Source organism: Argopecten irradians, chromosome 6 (assembly GCF_041381155.1).
Source record: "Argopecten irradians isolate NY chromosome 6, Ai_NY, whole genome shotgun sequence".
Taxonomy (NCBI): Eukaryota; Metazoa; Mollusca; class Bivalvia; order Pectinida; family Pectinidae; genus Argopecten; species Argopecten irradians.
Window position 1 is genome coordinate 31,235,434 of NC_091139.1, and position 19,381 is coordinate 31,254,814.

Genomic DNA, 19,381 nt, shown 5'->3' on the forward strand with positions numbered 1-19,381 from the left:
ACTGTATCATATAGTAAACTTATTGATAAGTAATATTGTACAGAAAACAGTAGCACTGTATCATATAGTAAACTTATTGATAAGTAATATTGTACAGAAAACAGTAGCACTGTATCATATAGTAAACTTATTGATAAGTAATATTGTACAGAAAACAGCAGCACTGTATCATATAGTAAACGTATTGATAAGTAATATTGTACCGAAAACAGTAGCACTGTATCATATAGTAAACTTATTGATAAGTAATATTGTACCGAAAACAGCTGCACTGTATCATATAGTAAACGTATTGATAAGTAATATTGTACAGAAAACAGCAGCACTGTATCATATAGTAAACTTATTGATAAGTAATATTGTACAGAAAACAGCTGCACTGTATCATATAGTAAACGTATTGATAAGTAATATTGTACAGAAAACAGCAGCACTGTACCATATAGTAAACGTATTGATAAGTAATATTGTACAGAAAACAGCTGCACTGTATCATATAGTAAACGTATTGATAAGTAATATTGTACAGAAAACAGCAGCACTGTATCATATAGTAAACGTATTGATAAGTAATATTGTACAGAAAACAGCAGCACTGTATCATATAGTAAACGTATTGATAAGTAATATTGTACAGAAAACAGCAGCACTGTATCATATAGTAAACGTATTGATAAGTAATATTGTACCGAAAACAGCAGCACTGTATCATATAGTAAACGTATTGATAAGTAATATTGTACAGAAAACAGCAGCACTGTATCATATAGTAAACGTATTGATAAGTAATATTGTATCGAAAACAGCAGCACTGTATCATATAGTAAACGTATTGATAAGTAATATTGTACAGAAAACAGCAGCACTGTATCATATAGTAAACGTATTGATAAGTAATATTGTACAGAAAACAGCAGCACTGTATCATATAGTAAACGTATTGATAAGTAATATTGTACAGAAAACAGCAGCACTGTATCATATAGTAAACGTATTGATAAGTAATATTGTACAGAAAACAGCAGCACTGTATCATATAGTAAACGTATTGATAAGTAATATTGTACCGAAAACAGCAGCACTGTATCATATAGTAAACGTATTGATAAGTAATATTGTACAGAAAACAGCAGCACTGTATCATATAGTAAACGTATTGATAAGTAATAATGTACAGAACATACTTTTTTTAAAAGTGTATACCAAAGATGATATTAAAATCCCATTGGTGAAAACACAACATTCTTATTTATGCATGAATTAAGTGTTCAAAGACGATATATCCAAATCAATAATATTTTCTTTTCTTTTTCTATTTTTTCACATAATAACAGTGTATCTCGTATTTATGTCTATTTCTATAGAAATGCCCTTAGCAATTGCCTAAACCCAATCTGTTTTTTTTTTGTTTTTTTTTTGTAAACAAGATTCTGCAATATTTGCCTGTTAATAGAAATCGTGGAGGTTAAGTTATACATAAAAACCCCTTGATAGTAAAAATTCCGTAAAACAAAAGAAGTCCTAAAATTACTTAATTAGTAGCGAACTTCGTCGATATTCAAATGACCCGCATTACACGAATTGTTAATAAACTATTTCAACAATTAATAGTTTCCCAAAAAAAGAAGAAAGAAAAAAAGAGTAAATGGCAACAAAATGATTAAAGGTACTATGTAAACAAAAGAAATCACAAACCATGTAGAACTTTATATTTTCAGACAAATCAACAGTCGAAAAATTCTCTAGGTACAACGATATTCTAATCGATGCTAAAGGCTAGACAAATAACTGACTTCATATTTAATTACTTCTGATGCTGCATACATGTGATTGATCGGTGGAAAATAGGGGAGGGCTTACTAGTCGAGTTAGGATAGATTGTACTCGGAGAAAATCATGCGGTAAAATCCCAGGTCTTACCTAATTTGGCCTCAAACACGCTGGCCGATAGAAGAAGACTTCAAGACACCACAGCAACTTAACCAAGGTATTTGACAGGACATTTAGAACGTACAAAACAGGTAAAAGCAGTGAAATGCTAAAATGGGTAAAATGGAATATGTCCGTCGAACCAAAGACAGGATTGTATTAAAAATTGATTATTGAGTTCAAAATATCAGTGCTCGACAGTGGACGTAACCAAAAATCCGTCATTGTGAATCGATAACGGAATTTCATTTGCTAATCTGGCATCTGTGACGTCATGTGTTCGTGACCTTTGCCCGCGTGACTTTGACATCAATAATTAAACCTCTGAGTTTCTGAGTTTGACCTTGACTTTACATTGACCTCTACGATAGAACTGAAACTGGACTTGTCTAGACGTACAAGTGTTATGGAAACTTTACGTTATATATGAGAAACTAAATCAGGCTTAAAGTCTAATTATTCTTCACACAAGGACGGTGGATCTTTTGGTATCACAATGGATAAACATTTGGGCCTTTTCGTTAGAGGGTTACCTCCTCTTCAGATCAGGTAGCTACGGAATATGACTTCCTTATATAAGTAAAAAATAATAGAAAGCGTAAACAGATATGATTTGAATATGAATACTTATACCTTCGTTGCGTCACAAGGTGAAGGCCGATAACAATTGCACGTGTTAGAGTAAAATTCAATAAACTCAAACAGGTTTTGATTGCATTCATCGATGATTAGATAACGAATGTTGAACGCTTAATTTTTGCAATGAAAGAAACAATGTTTAAACAAACAAATTTACTATTAACATGGAAGGAAATAATGTCAACCAACTTTCTTTCATGACTACTAAATTTCGCTATTTCCGTTTCCAGTCAAATTCGCGAAGATTAACATTCGTGAATTAAAAAAAAAATCATAGACGAGGTTTTTTCCCAGAATTCAGCTTTCGCGAACTGACTTGTATCGCGAAATCCGCGAAATTAAATAGCACGCAAAAGAAAGAAAGTTGGTTTACGAACTATAAACTATGACCTTACCGCCCTGTAGGTCCGTTTCTGGCCGGCGTGTTTACCTCCCCGTCCATCCATTTCCACATGAACGCCATATATGATTTCAAAGAAGTCCTCCACAATCGCCACCCTCTTGTACCCTCTGTCTGTGTCATTACTGTTACTGTCCGTCTGGAGCACAAGAAAGGCGTATTTCATCAATAACTATTAGTATTTAATATATAATCAGCTGATGTTCATGTAATTCTTTACCCTTATGCTTAGCCGTGAAATACACAACCAAATTTATAGGTAAAAAATCTATGAAAAATAGTTCTTGTTATGCCTTCATGTTTGCATAGCTTTCCGTGGTTTTATTTAAAAGCGCGTTTTGATAATTGATACTTTTTTCCTTTTTATCAAAATCGTGTGTTTCCAATTCCAATTGTATGTACATTAAAGAATTTTGCCTTTAAATTTGTATTTCATCCTTTTATGAAAGTTGTTTTATATGTATTTCTTGACACGGTTAACAATAGAAAAAGCCATACGTTAGCGCTTTCCGCGTGAGAAATGGTGTGTGTGGAAATAGAATCATGCTAATCACATTATCTATATGTCAATAGTATAACAGTATGTGCCAAAATAGAAATGTTTACATTATACTAGACAGAATATAGAAAAACATTTTGTCTGCAGTATAACCAACTGCAACTGCATAAAAATGAAAGATCACGTTTTTGGTATGCGATCCTTGTCTATGTGAATAAACTTTGAGCCCAAGTAATAATTATGTTATAGTTTTGATCTTTTGTTTTTTTGGTGTTTATTTATTTATTTATTTCAGCATTGAAGTCTCTATTTTTTATTTTGTTTTGTTTGTAAACTGTGTGAATCCGCGTAGCGGATTTTCACAAAAGTTTTCAAACAAAATTTATTTCATACTCCGATGAAATTTAAAAAAAATGTGACTTTAATGTTTATAATTAATTTTTCATGTTTTTTTTAGCATTGATGTCACTATTTTTAGCGGATTCTCACAAAAGTTTGCAAACAATTTTTTTTTCATAACCCGATAAAATTGAAAAATAGTTACATCAATACTTATAATTAATTTTATACTCTAATTGATAAAATGATGTATGTTTAAATGTAACATTATAGTGGTTTTTAAGGGATTCTTTTTTCCGAATCAATACGCAACGTCAATGTCTCTATTGTGACGTCAAGATAACGTCGGGGTTTCGAGCCATTCTCGAATTATTATTTTTTTCATAGTAGTATGCAAAAAAAATATTGGCCAATCAGAAAGCCGGATTTGGTATGAAAACAAAGAAAAATTAATTATTATGAAATGAAATACGTTTACACGTACGATTCCATTGATTTTTCTAAGGAATTGTTTTTGCCAAATCAATACACAATGTAAATGTTTCTATTGAGACGTCACGTTAACGTCGGAATTCCGCTCCATTCCCGGATTTATTTTTCATCGTGGAATGCAAAAAAAAATAATAGGCCAATCAGAAAGCCAGAAACGAAATAAGATAAATTATTTTTGTATGTGTGTTTTATCATTATTATCTTTTTTACCTAATATGGTGTTTCATATTCATGTATTCATGAAAATCGTTATGCTATCAAACGTGATGCGTAGTGAGAAATAACCTGCTATTGCGTTGTTTTCAAACATATCCACATTTCCTGTTGTCGTCATTCTAAACATCACATTCTATTATTCTAAGATCTATATCTTGTCGTTGTTGTCCCTCTTATATTCTGAAATCAATTGGTTGTGTTGTTGTTATAAAACCTTATGTATGTTACATTGTGTTTTTATTTTTATTATTATTATTATTTTCATCCTTATGTTGCATAAGTTATTGCGGTTAATCCCAATATCTTATTACCCCTGAATTTGTATTATTCTATATTTTGTTCATTTCTTATTGTTTATTTCCCCATTCCTATGTTGTGTTTTTTCCTAAAACTGATGTAATTCAAAATATTGTACATATACGATACTATTTTAACCGTTAAAAAGGGATATAATTAAGGTTCGCATTTTGATGTTACATTACGTAGATGTACTTTAAATTATACAATTAAGATCCCAATATCCGATGTTATGTTGATTCTAAAATGACGTAACATTAGGTTGGTTGATAAAAGATATCTAATTAAGATCCCTGTGTTATATCGCATTTTAAAAGTTATACAATTAAGATCCCGATTTCTGATGTTATCCTGAGCTTTAGCTGGATGTTGTATATGTGTCCCTAGTGTTGCGCTGATCCTGATGTTGACGCCATGTTGTCACATCAGCATTAAGAAACTGACACTGATTATGCGCGTCCTAGGGTCACACCTCCGATTAGACTCATCAAATATCACGTGCTATTTACACCCCTTCACGCGCCCGTTTATCGCCGTTAATGATAGGATGATGATGAGTGTCCGTGGACATGATCCTCTGCTTGTCTGCACTGTGGTTTTATTACATCTCGCGATCGGTATAAATCCATATCAGCTTTATCTCATATTAAAATCGCTTGCAGCAACAGTCATATCCACAGTCTAGTTATATCTCATAAAATTCTGTATAGCCAATACGAAAAAATCAGAAAGAGAGGTAGAAGACGTTTATACTAATCGTACCTGGTGACGAGCTTTTGGTGCGCTCACTGATCTCTGTGTATTGATATCCCACCCAATGTCGTTACATTTATGTTTGTGTGCGTTATCCAGAAAATTACAAAGTTTTTGTGTGCTTTATAGGCGTGTATTCACGTAAATTTTCATTTCTGACTCTGTCGAGGGACAAATATCAGTCGATCAGGTTATCCCACTCCCAAGCTGACTTGATTAGAGATATTTTCATTTGTCCGACAGATGACTTCAATTGGCAATATTACTGTAACTTTAAACCAGCTCTTCTATAGCAATTAGTTTGGGCTGTAAAAAGGTACATATGTACGGCGACATCCGGATCCTGTTCCGCAGTGGATGACAGTCGTCCAGAAGGCATTAAATCACGTGACATGTTAACGTTAACATCGGGATAAAACGGGTGTTGGAATATGGTAGACTAGTTGATCATATACGTGTAACAATAATGTAGCTTCGCCAAGGATTGTGCCAAAGACACATGGAATGGCATACAATAATAAAATCTGACTGCTCCGTTTCACAAAGGCTCGTCGGAGTGACATAAAATGTATGGCTTAATCCTAGTGTACGTCCTATCAGCAGCTAGAATCATTTAAGGACGTGCCAGGGGTTCGGAGGTGGAGTATCCGTAGAAACACCACAGAGCTACAGTTAGTACCAGGCAACTGTACATCCCCATTTGCGTTTCGAACTAGCAACCCATACATGGATGGCTAATGGTATTGTGCATTACTACTTTAACCATTCTACAATCGGCTCGTCTCGACTTCCAGTTAGTGAGAACTCACAACAATGTCATCCCCGTGAAAATAATGGCTAAATAATGATTCATTGCATGCCCATTCACATTGTGAATGCTACTCAACAACAAGTTCGACGTTTTATAAAACCAGATCTTGGTAGCAAACTGTAAATTGAAAAACAATTTTCTCAAGCACTAGTTTTTGGAGTTGATAGACAGTGACTTGTTTGGGGGATCACAGAGTCCAACATTAATATGCTGTCTGCCACTAACTTCCCTATTGCTGAATTTAGTAGTTCACAAAGTCAGACTATTTAGACATTGCGCCATTATGTCGGTAAACTGTTTTAGCGTTGGCGTAAAAAGCCTTGTGTATGAATACTCGATACGATCTTAGCACCGTCAACACCTTCCGTAAACGTTCGCGCCTAGAATGTAGTGCCTAATCCTCGTTTCAATATAGAGAGGATATTCTGCTCATCGCAGTCACGCTTTACGATAAAATTGACTTATTCTGTACAGATTTGAATCACCAGCGTTTTCGAAGATGTATTTGTAAATTAGCTGTACTGAACAAAAGGCTATTAAAAGCACATGAATTACCGCACGTTATGTGTTCGTATGACGTCATGTGATCTAAGAGATTTCATCTGTAGCGGGACTGCCCTGGAGAGGAATTGAGGGCCCCAGAACGAAGACAACTTGTACTCAGTAATAGAAAGATGGGAGATTAGTACCGGAGCATTTTATATGGTTAATCATTGGTCCGTTAAATACAACTGGCCAGATAAACTAACTGGGCATGCATTCAAACATCGACTACATGTTACATGTCCGTGTTAATAGTTTTGCCTAAAGGGATGCAATTTCGTTGACGGGAAAACATTTTACCGTCCCGTCTTATCTACCCAACTAAGTGATTTTGTTAACTTTCGTTTAATAGTTTTCATTTGCACGCAATTATTATCAAAAAGAGGGAAGGCATATTAAGGTGCTGCTCGGCTCGTCCATCGCGAGACAATAACGCGCCGGGTAGTAGGAACCATCAATAAGGCGGCGAACTCGATTTAAAGAAGATAAAACGATATGTGGGACTTTTATTTTTCGTCTACATAAACTGGAGATTTGTAGTATGACTGTATAGTATAGTTTTAATGATAGTCTTATCGTCAAGTACGCAGCACTCCCAAAACAAACACTTTGTGTCATTTTTGATAAATGGACATTTTCTTAACAAACCTACTGCTTCATAAAGAGTGATGTTAAAACAAATAATATTGATGTATTATTATTTAGATAGGCAAAATACTGAAAAAGAACCAAGGATCAGTAAACGATTTATACTACTTACTCTCTCAAATAAATGTTTAGATAAAAATATAATTTCACATTGCAAATACCGAACACGAAGATAATGTTTTAGATGGTACAAATTATGATAACGAATAACTATGATTCAATTTCAATACCAAAAGTAAGCTTCATTTAGGGAACATTAACCCATATACCTTAAGAAAACCCTTTTAAAGATTTACTTTTGACTCAATTCGTCCACGAAAAGGCTGGCCAGAAGTATTTTTATATCGTTGACATGTGCCGAATGGTCATCATATTCTGACAAGGCTACCATATCTGCGTATCAAATGATAGTGAAATGACAAATAAGCGATGGTAAAATACAAGAAGAAAAAATCATAAGAACATTATGTTTGCAATTAAAGTATATTTTTTTTTGTATTAGGCAATAAAAATTTTGTACTGAGATGGCCCCGGGGATTATATGGAGAAACAGTGGGGAGGGGCAACAAGGCAGATGAAGGGAAGGATGTTCGGAGCCCCGCACCTCGGGACCGCAGTTGTCTGACCGGGCGCTGCTGCCGCTGCAGCTGAAAGTTAGACAAGCTCGCTCCAGGTTAATGGATGCTTGTCAACTAGCATCAAGGACATCCTTCATATTCAAGCAACGCTACATTACATACACACACACTCACACACACAGACATAAACATATATATATTTACCAGACAAATGCTCCTATTTTGAAGCAAATATTAAAAGAGACTTAGAAAAAAAGTTTCAAATTTTCATAAATCATCGCCGGTAATTAGAATGCAGCCCATGTCTTCAGTGTAAACAGCATATAGGAATTTAACATCAATGCAGCATCATACGTCTTCAGGCAGTTTTTTTTTTTTTTTTTGTAGAAAATGTTATATTGTGACGATCTTAAATCGATAAGTACCCTACCAAGTATCATCATTTCATTTTAAGAGCTAACGAGGTCACAACGACAGACACGACCATGTGATTACGGCCCTATTAGCCTTGCCGTAAGACGTCTAACGTCGCGCGCTCAGAGCCGAGCGGATAGACCATTTGGGCTACGTGCTAGCTGCAGGACCACCAGAACCGTCCAAAAGCTCCCGGCCCCTGAGACAGCAGGTGCTTCATCAAGACGATAATCACTTCTCGATTGGATCTGACATTCAAAACATAAGGGAAAGTCGGATATGGATGGATGTTTCCAGGACAAATTTCTTATACTTTAATATTTATTATATTCCCATCACGGCATCATTTATTTTTTTCGCCATCTCCCGGTTCACAAATTACGAGTGGTAATATTGCATCTGTGCTAGCAAGGGTGGTCTGATGACATTCGCGGTGTCATCAAACGGACTAGCTAAAATCGATTGGAAATGGAACGGTATTAACATCTTATGGCTTGTATCAATATACTTTCCCAAGGTATATATCTCCGAATCATTTCCAAACTGCCGGAACAAATAAAGACATAAACAATGATAAATAAATTGTTTACTACGTAAGGACACGTACTGTGGGTCATAGCCATGTAAAAGCAATATCACTCATTATAATAGAGGCAGTCTGTGTCGTACATTAGGATGAGTGTTCGTTTTGAACTTCGAGTGGATGGATAAGTTGGAGTGTTGTAATTTAAGTTAGAATAGATATGCGGAAGTCAATGAGTTTAAGATCTCTTGGATAATCATGTTATATTCCAGGCGTTTTAATTTAACAGCTAATTTAATTACCTGTATATGCAATCGATCGAATTCTCAAACGGAGCCAGAGTTGGATATTTTTATGCAATCGCAAAATAGTTTTTAAAAAAGTAATGTAGTATATTTTTGACTCTTCTGACATTCAACCCGTGTTATGAGAAAAGGGAACATTTCTCAAGTGTTCCCTCGATTTCAGATTTTGAGGTTTTTATTTTTTATTGATAGCAATCATCACAATAATGATATTTTGTTTACAGAGAAGACTGGCGACTTATATCCGAATGTTTGAAATATGTTTGGTAACAATTCTCCGAAAAGTAGTTCCATGTTAGAACCTTCCTGTAAAACGTTACAGTAGATTTCCAAGATATAATACTGTTGAGGTTTCTATGTTATAACGGATAGCAGTGGCGAGGAATGGCAAGTTTAACAACGGCAACAGTAGTTTTAGTTGATGATAAATTTTACAGACGTGATAGTTACTCCCACGCAAATATTTATTTAGTTGGTATTTTTGGTGGGTATCTGTTTAATAACACTGAACACTGCCAAGCAATCAAACATTGTAGCCATTGCTGTGTCATCTGGGAATCTCTTTTCAGAAATTCTACAAAAGTCACATTGTTACCTGTATGATGGAGCTATTGATTCGTCAGACTGGCTGGCTGTTTAAGAGATGTACTGAAGGTAATACTACCTAAACGCTGATTACCTGGGATGTCTTATGAAACCTTATCCCAACTATTACCTCGGATTTAGAAAGGTTACACGTATTGCCAATTGGAGCTCTCCCATATCCAATGTCTTTGAAATAATGCGCGTGGAAGTATCAGATCTGTTAGGTGACACGTTGACAGTTAGCGGGTATTGATCTCGGATGACCAATGTCCAACAGATCTAGGGGTCAGTTAGGTTTTGATGGTACTGACCGTCGTCCGGAAACTCAGTTAAATATCGCCGGAACCATTAAGATGGACACTAGCGTAGAGCGTTCCGGTATGATTCTCATTTTAATTTGTTTATTGTTAGGGACGGATGATGGGCATGGAACACTAAATACAGACTCAAAAACCGGACAACACAAAATACGGATGCACAAATACAGACGGTCATATTCGTTTTCTTTGTACCGATTGCTTGTTACTATACACATACAAAAGAAAACTAGTTTAAACAGGGTTTCAAGACTTCTATATTCTTCACTATACTTTAACTGTATTAATTTAGTTTTGTATTCTATTTGGTAATGCAAAATCTAAGAGCATGAACAAATTGTATTTTGTCTTAGAGGAATAATAACCACCGATATGATCACCATATAGGAATACATCTAAAGAAAGATAAAGAACATTTGATTAAAATTACAATTACTGATCAGGATAAATATACATATAGATATAAATATAATATATGATATAACATACATATATATATAAATATACTACGGGCTGATCAAAGTAGTATTTTCAAAGCTCAAATCTACAGGGACGATTCACTGTAGTCGGCGCTTCCCGCAGTAACCGTAAGTGATGTTGATCAAGACGTACACTTAAATTTTCATTTACACATCTTCTCCTTAATTCCAGCCGATACTATAACTCTGGGCCACTTAAGTAATCAACAGCACCGATCCCACCTGTTTAACGCGCCTCGCGGTAATGGCGGCCGAGGTGAACCGAAATCAAAACAGATAAGTTTTTCTTGTATTAATAATTGCTTTGATTGTTGGAATGGCAGCATTTATGTCGTCAATTACTTAATGGTCCCTCAACATGAATGGCATACTCTACTGGGACGTGTAAAGCCAGCTTGATGACCGTCCGTTATGGTGACAGTGTGGACACGCGTGCGCCATGCCTCTGGTTCAGTTTATGGCAATGTCTCTCCAATCATTGTAACCGCCGACAAATTTATTATCATTCCCATCTTCCGGGACGAGGAACAGAGTACAAAAAATTACGAAAGCATCCAACGCATTTTTGAACCACATCCTGGATAGATATCTCAACCAAGAATCTACTGTTTTTTACTAAAGGGAAATAAATCATTATCAATAAGATAAATAGCAAAATGAAAGTGTTAAACACAATGGTAGATTTTCTTTTAAGATTAAACATTGAACATACTTACAGGAAACAAGACATATTAACTTGTTTGAAATAAACTTAACCGTCCATCCTTGGTTTGTGTAAGATGCAACAGTAATGTTAAGGCAAGAGGCAACCAAACGTTAGAAATAGTTTATATATTGAAATTTCAAAGCATGATCTTAAAATGTGACATTTCAATAGGCTTTCTTATTCCCAGTTCTTCCATCTCAAATGTTTTGCTGAGCATTGGGAAGTTTCTGGGTTCTGTCCCAAGGTCGACACACACCAACTTATATAATAATAGTCGTTCCAGATAATGCGTTTACTGGAGACGACATGTAGTCATCTAATGCATCCACGTCGAATACAAGGCACGCCGTCATTGAACCACCTTTGCCGTTGATAGGACGTCCAGTTTTATAAAACGAGACCAAATTCGTTAAATATTCGTTAAATATATACGGCAAAACAAGACAGCCTTTCTAAGTGAGATATTTCATTTTACTATTAAATTTCAGTATGGTGGACACTTGTGCTGTATTCAATCAAGACTTTTATTAGCATGAAGCATTATGAAAACGCTAGATTTGTTTTGACGATGATAAGAATGTCCCAAGTCCCAACTAATGCACTACTAATGGAAACGTCTAGAACCAACGCTGACTTCAGGCTACATTCGATATACCGCGTCATTAGGTGAGTACAAACTCAGATTGTAACGATTAAACGTTCTGTAGAATCGAAACACATTCCCTTTGCTTCAGGAAGTCGTCAACAAATTTAAATTTGACGAAACAGCTGCTTTTAATGCTAAATGCCCCATGTGATATTCTTCTAGAATGTCTAGTTAAGAGTGTCTGACTTTCTACTTCAAGATGTCTTTTCTTGGTCGCTACTCCAATGCTTTCACATGTATTTGCTAAGTACTGACCACAGTTCGTCTCTTCACTTCGAAGTCTGGCATCTTCACAAAATATAAGATAGCAGTTAAATAGTTTTTTTGTGATCAGAATTCGCGAAAATAATTGTGGAAAAATAAAATGAATTTCATAAGAGAATTAAATCGTTTTAAATGTCGGTAGGAGTGGCAAAAAATAGAAGCGAAAATAAATCGGCTAATGTAATTGTAAAGCTCAGTAACAGAAAATGGATAACTGAGAAGACATTTACTTTTTTCCAAACATCCCAGTCCTTTTCCACTCGAATCTTTCACGAGTCCCAGTACGTTTGTGTTCGTCGCTTAATCGGTTTTTAGTGTCTACATGAAATGACCTTCGACAAATTTTACGAGAGAGGAATGTAGACATCCCAGTAAAATAGGGAATTTTATTTTTTGCCCTTTATATAACAGACAAGTGTAGTAGTCTGCTGAACATATTACACCTTTTAGGTGTACTATTCTTTTCTACTTTCTGATTTCTTTACGGTGTTAAAACACTTTGCCTTCCATAATTTCACTGTATCTCAAGTCGTTCCAGACTATTTATGGTTCACAAAAGTTATTTAAGTCCCTATTAACAATCAGGGTCGCCAAATGACGTTCTCCTGGTTATGCGGTGTGATGCGTGTATGAAGTATGTGTAATGTGTTTAGGGAGACTGCGGTATACCACACACGGGCAATCAGCATGAGTGATTTTGTCGCTTGACTTTAAAGGCCCATCACATTTTCAAAACAAAAAATAAAAGTTTCTTAAAAACAATAATAACATTGAAAATGTATATCGATGACCTTAGACGAAGTTGAAACACTAAACAAATGGAAGTTTCTCTGCGTAATCTATGTTACATTGAGGATTTATTTTGCTGTTTTGCCGTCTGGCGCGGTGGTAGTCAACTAACGCGCGGTAATTAGGGCGACGGTGGGATTCATAATACGACCCGTATTATGAAAATTAACTTTTGATTTATTGTAATTAAATTGTGCAGAAGGTGATGATAGGTGTAGTATTAATGGTAAGCTAATAATGGGACTCTACAAAATTAGCAATTTCGTTTTGCATTCCCATATTAAAAATCAACAGTTGTTTCAGAAAGGTATCGAGCCTTGAAATAATAAGCGGGCGACAAGGACTAGAGTAATATGTTACTGTATAGTACCCGACAGGGCGAACTATTTCGTAGTAATGTATTCCAGTACGTTTGCACTACACTGAGCAGAGCAGTGAAAAGCATAGACTTTCGAACCTCATTTATTTTCCCATATTCAAAAAAATGCATGTTTTATGAAGATATTTACTTAAGTGCGCCAATAATGTCATACTTTAAAGCTTCGACTCAAAAACACTCAGTCATATATTATATCAGTTAAATAAAACTCATTCGATCAGAGGTTTTTTTCCGCGGTTATGCATCTTTCTATCTAAATATGACACATCATTAAATCGCTCTGACTGTTTATCCTAATATCATTTATCAAAATCCCATATGAAATTAAGAAAATAACACCGTGTATTTCCTTAAGATATATCTATATATAGTGGTTTCGTGGGAAACAAAATAGGAACTCATGATATGAATGACACCTGTAAAACATTCAGTGATGACTTTCGTGCGTCATATTAATTTCCTGTTCCAGTGGAATAAAAATCAAAGTGGTCAATTTAGTCTGCTTTTCAAATCATAAGGTTTATTTTTTTTAAATAATCGTCAGAATACTTATATAAATCATAATTAAACTTGACAGTAAAAGGCTCAAACTGTAGAACACATCTGCGAGTGTCCTCAGTGATCCCAGAATCAGGAAGCTTACCGAGAGGGATATGACCTAATTCACAATCCTTGGATAAGTAAATAACATTCATGCAAAGACACATCATTTGCTCAGCGACAAACAGATGGGACCCATCGACACTTCACATGTGTTCTAGGCGTATATTAACCTTTTGGCCTATATCGTAAATGCAAATGCAAATCATCTGAATTTTGGGATTCTAACCTCAAGATACTATTTCAAAATTTCAATTTCGCTCATTCGCAGTTTCTAACTCGTAAGAGATGAAAAGGATCAAAGATAATAAAAAAGGACCTAACCCCAACCTCGATATAGACCAAAAAAATTCAAATAAGATGCTTTTTGATGAGGTATAAATAGCTATATTCGAGTCTGAATATTTTTATCTTAATGCAAAATATTAGCCTTAACGCTAGCCACAACGAGCGATACGTAGATATGTGAAAAGAGTGTGAATACAAAGGTGTAAAAATGTCTGAATCATTACATAATCCACTTTTTTATCTACTAGCGCTACCTCTAAACTCATACATGTCGTATCAGGACACTAATTCATTTGATATTGTTCCTTTTCCAACTTTAAACCTTTATCTTGGCCATTGATGATACTCTCATCATACGGGTCTAAGGTATGAGGCAAGTCGCAGTGTTTCATTCCTTGTTAAAATAATTTTGGGTGAATCATATTGACAGATTTAAAAAGTAATCTTCCCATTTTACCCAACCTATTAAAATGAAATCAATTAGTAGATTTTGGAACAAATAAAAGAGAAAGCTGATCATTATTCTAAAAACTTGACCTATGGCATGTAAAGTCCAAAATGAATAAAAGAACAGACGTTTACCTCATTTATGAGTCTGGCAGTTCATAGAATGTGAAATCTAATACAACAAACAAACAAAAAACACAATTAAGATCATGTTTTACATAGACAATTAATCACTACTTAAATAACTAACTTTGTCCGACAGATAAGATTTTACGCAAAGATTAAAGTGAAAAATGTTCTTACGCTATGTCATTACAGTTGGAACGTGTTAATTTCAGCTATGGTAAATATCTTGGCAGAATTATATATTTGTGATTTAGAACGACCATTGCGCCATGCGGTTGGCATGTCATATGCACATCTGACATAAACCACTCAGCATAAGTTTCTTAAGCATGTTAATGTTCTAAATTAGGATTTGCGCGTTAAAGTCTAGCGGAGAGCAGAAAAACTACAAAGGGTGACCGAAGACAATACTAAATAGCTTTATTGCAAGTATATTTGCTATATCAATTTTATGATATCCCATGTAAGTCGTAATAAAGCATAAAGCGTGCTTTGTTTTCGCGTTATAAATATCGGTGGATGACCTCTGCTGTACGCGACGCCTGTGAAACTGGGGCCATTCGGGTATCATGTCCGATTTATTGTCTTTCTAATCCTAAACAGGTATCAGTTGGCTAATTCGCGAGCTGTTCGGGACAAATAGCGCACGATAAAGCACTCTATAGGTCGGATACGCCTTGAAGACCATCAATAAAGACTGGTGTGTGTTACAACAAACATATCGCTTTCAGAAAATATTTTATTTGCCGTGTCGCGCGTGGCCACAGCGCGTGCTAGATGGCCACTGTGGTCAGTGTCGCCGACGTGAAGCGCATCCTTTGCTGATATGTGAGAACTATTGCATTAATCATATCCCATTGTATATCCCGCCAAGTATCTAGAATCAACCATTTGATCAAAGACCGATGGTCGTAGGCGGAGTTTCGGCTCCATGGTAGATATCTCTTGCAATGATTCAACGCTTTTCGTGTGAGCTTCGGAAACAGTCGTCACGTAATCAAATATCAGGAATCTCCGATCATGCAGAACGGTTGCATTGTCAGATAATATTCGGTAACAAACACTGCGTTCGGTACGGTTCAAAGTGATTTTACAGTTGTACTGAATCTGACCTGGGATTGTCAGGACTCTGTATTCGGCTGGTAAGAAAGGACACGAATCTATATAATGAAACACACATAATGCTCGTCATGCTTTATAGAAGTACTGACTCTGATTGCCTGAGAAACATTCCACTTAGTCCGTCCTGGGACACATCAAACCGGAGCTGTAAAACGTTACCGGCTCCTGATGCGGTATGCGCGCGTTCGATCATGTCCACATCGCTCACCCGGCGCGCGTCACGAGCCTCTGAGGTACTGTCGTGTCGGGCGAGGTATCTTCAACGTTATTACCTCCATCGTAATTATTGTGAAGCTCAGAGAATCTGACGACTTTAAATGTTTCTCTACTTCCTAGATTCCCACTTTTATTTGATTTTCTTTTTAATGGTATCTTAGAGTGTTACATGCGATTCACCTTAAAACTTTCAATTTTGGAATGTTTAAATGAGGCAATATCTTCCATGCCACATTACAGTGTACCATAGCTATAATACCACATTTAAATACTTTAAGGAAACAAAATTATTTTACTGGGCACAGTTGTGGCGGTATTTTTTTTTTCATTTCTAAATACACAAAAAGCATGGCGATAGGTGGGGGTTGTTTGGCGATTATTTTGGAGCGAGGGTTAGCTATATTTAATGCTGACTGGGGATGACAAATTAAAGGTGGTATTGTAATGTTCTCACGATAATTAAAACGTGTTAGTGATTTCACCTCCGAAAAGGTCTTTCTGTAGCTCACTTTTGATGAGATCAAAAAAATAATTGAAAATAATGCTGACATTTATCATTTATTGTTTTCGTTTCTGGGATAATTTCAATTGTTTCACTTTTAATGAGATGAAAACATTAATTGAAAATAATGCTGACATTTATCATTTATTACTTTCATTTCTGGGATAATTTCAATTTTTCACTTTTGATGAGATGAAAACATTAATTGAAGATAATGCTGACATTTTTTTTTTTTATTTTTTTTGCTTTCGTTTCTGGGATTATTTCAATTTCTCACTTTTGATGAGATGAAAACATTAATTGAAGATGATGCTGACATTTATCATTTATTGCTTTTTACTTTTTCGGATCATTTTAATTTCGTTTGAACGGTATTTTTATATACCATCGTAGATCATTTCAGTTTTCTTTGATTATAGAAAAATTCAAAAATGTTGAATAAAAAGTTTTCTTCAAATAAGTAAAATAAGAAAATAACAAACTTACTGTAATATAAATATGCATGTTATCAAGATTGCTTTCAGCACTTTTTTCATAATTCACTAAAAAACCTGAAAATGTTTTATATGCGGACATGTTATATAAAGGGATAGGCAAGATGGACAAATAGAGGTTACACAATGAGTGGTTGTTGAATATTGAATTTTTTTTAAAGTTACAAAAGACACGAGCTTTTAAAAAATAACTTACGAGTGTTGAATAAATTCAATATTCAACAACCACGAGTAGTGTGACCTGTTTCTACCACAATCATATTCGTTTTTGCCGATATAGATATGGCGGGGGATACGGTAACATGTATTTACCGAAATATGCAAATAAGGTGTAGTAATATTTTTATCAGCAAAAAGACACTAATAAGCATTCAAAAGTCATCGTTTGATAAAGAATCCATCGATATCAAATTCTTCTAATTGGGAACATCTTAAGGGTTAAATAATACTCATTCAATATCTTATTGAGTTCAAATCTTCATAGTCGTTTTCAGAAAATAAAAGTCAATGTTGGACTACATGTATAAATGTAAAAGTATTCGCACGACACGGCATCGTCTATTTCCCGCAAAATAATCATCAAGCCATTACCATCAAGATCAAGTTCGTTTTATAGACGTTAAATCTACGAAATTCATCTGTGAAATTCTTGTCCGTCAATATGTATTATCACTACTTATGGTCAATTTAACATGTATGAAAACGTGACGTATTTTGATACATCGACCATGACGCATACGCTTTCCAACACCAGTAGCGATCACAACATAGTATGACGTCATTCGATAATTGATGACGTTGACAAATGATTACGTGACACCAAGAAAAAGGAATTCGGTCAAAGTTCACCGTGTCAGCCAATCAGAGTGCGTACAGAGTTTATACCACGTGTGGTATAAACGAATTGTTAATCAACAGCTACAGTGTTTATTTGATACCACGAAAGTTGAATAACGCCACATATTGTGGTAGAAACAAAATGTAAGGCATAAAGCAAGTACAAATAGTTTTCTATAATCGTTTTGTTTTTTTTCTTCTATAAAGTTTTATCGGAAACAATGTCATCACATTTCTTAGAAAAATATTAAATTACTTGAATATTGCAACGCGTTTTATATTGAAAATTATAATGGGACATTTGACAGCCAAATATTTTCCCTTAATAACTTAATCCCTTAATGTTCACATTTAAAAAGTTAATTTTGTCAACGATGTCCACTAGAAAAAAACTGCATACCAGGCATCATACTCTCGTTATCAAAACACATAGCAATACCTTTCAATAATGATAAGAGGCCTTTTATATTCAGTTCTTTTGTATGTTGTATGTTTTAGCTTTCAGAATCAATTGTGCAATAATAGTACCATTGAATCTTAACAAAGTAATTGCATTTTGACATGATGAGAAATGTCAAAGATATCAACATTGTTTTATTTTTGTGTTTTTTTTTTTTGTATTGGGCAGAACAGGTGGGCTGTTTTCTAGTTGTTATTTTTTATCATTTGTTTTTTTCCTGGTGTTGTAGAATAATCAAACAATCTTATTGCCTCAAATGGTTTTATAACTTCGTAAAAATTCTATCGATGAATGTGTGGTCATATTTAGCATTGTCCAAATGCATATTACCAATTTCTGTTAATTTGAAATTTAGATGTCCATATAGGAACATGTTCACTTATTAAAATGCATTTATTTCTCTAGTTTATAACTTTCTTGCATTTTCTCAATCATTTTTTCATGCTTTGAGATACATTTATTTTATACAAGTTAACGTATTCGACTTAAATGGCATTTGTTGTCAAAGATTCGGTAGCAGTTTCTCTCTCCTGAGCACTATGTTCTGTTTTTCATTCACCTTTTTCCTTATTATATACTCTTCTTCTCCGTTTAACTAACTTCAGTGATATTATTTCGTCTTTGCATATTACAGAGTTGCCTCCCTTGCGGGTATGTATCGATTGTTATGTCATTTTTGTGAGCGCAATTCACGTCGTTTTCTCCGAAAAATATGACGTTACGATCGCAAATACATGA

General features: G+C 34.8%; 1 protein-coding gene across 4 annotated transcripts in view; it reads right to left on the reverse strand.

Annotated features, from left to right (window-relative positions):
• The window catches only part of LOC138325627 (nucleolar protein 4-like), a 97,741-nt gene that overhangs the window by 60,723 nt on the left and 17,637 nt on the right, over window positions 1-19,381 (reverse strand). For all 4 annotated transcript variants that reach the window (XM_069271415.1, XM_069271413.1, XM_069271414.1 and 1 more), the window contains exon 2: window positions 2,964-3,107. In XM_069271415.1, the coding sequence (XP_069127516.1) occupies window positions 2,964-3,107 (144 nt within the window). The remainder of the gene's footprint in view (window positions 1-2,963; window positions 3,108-19,381) is intronic.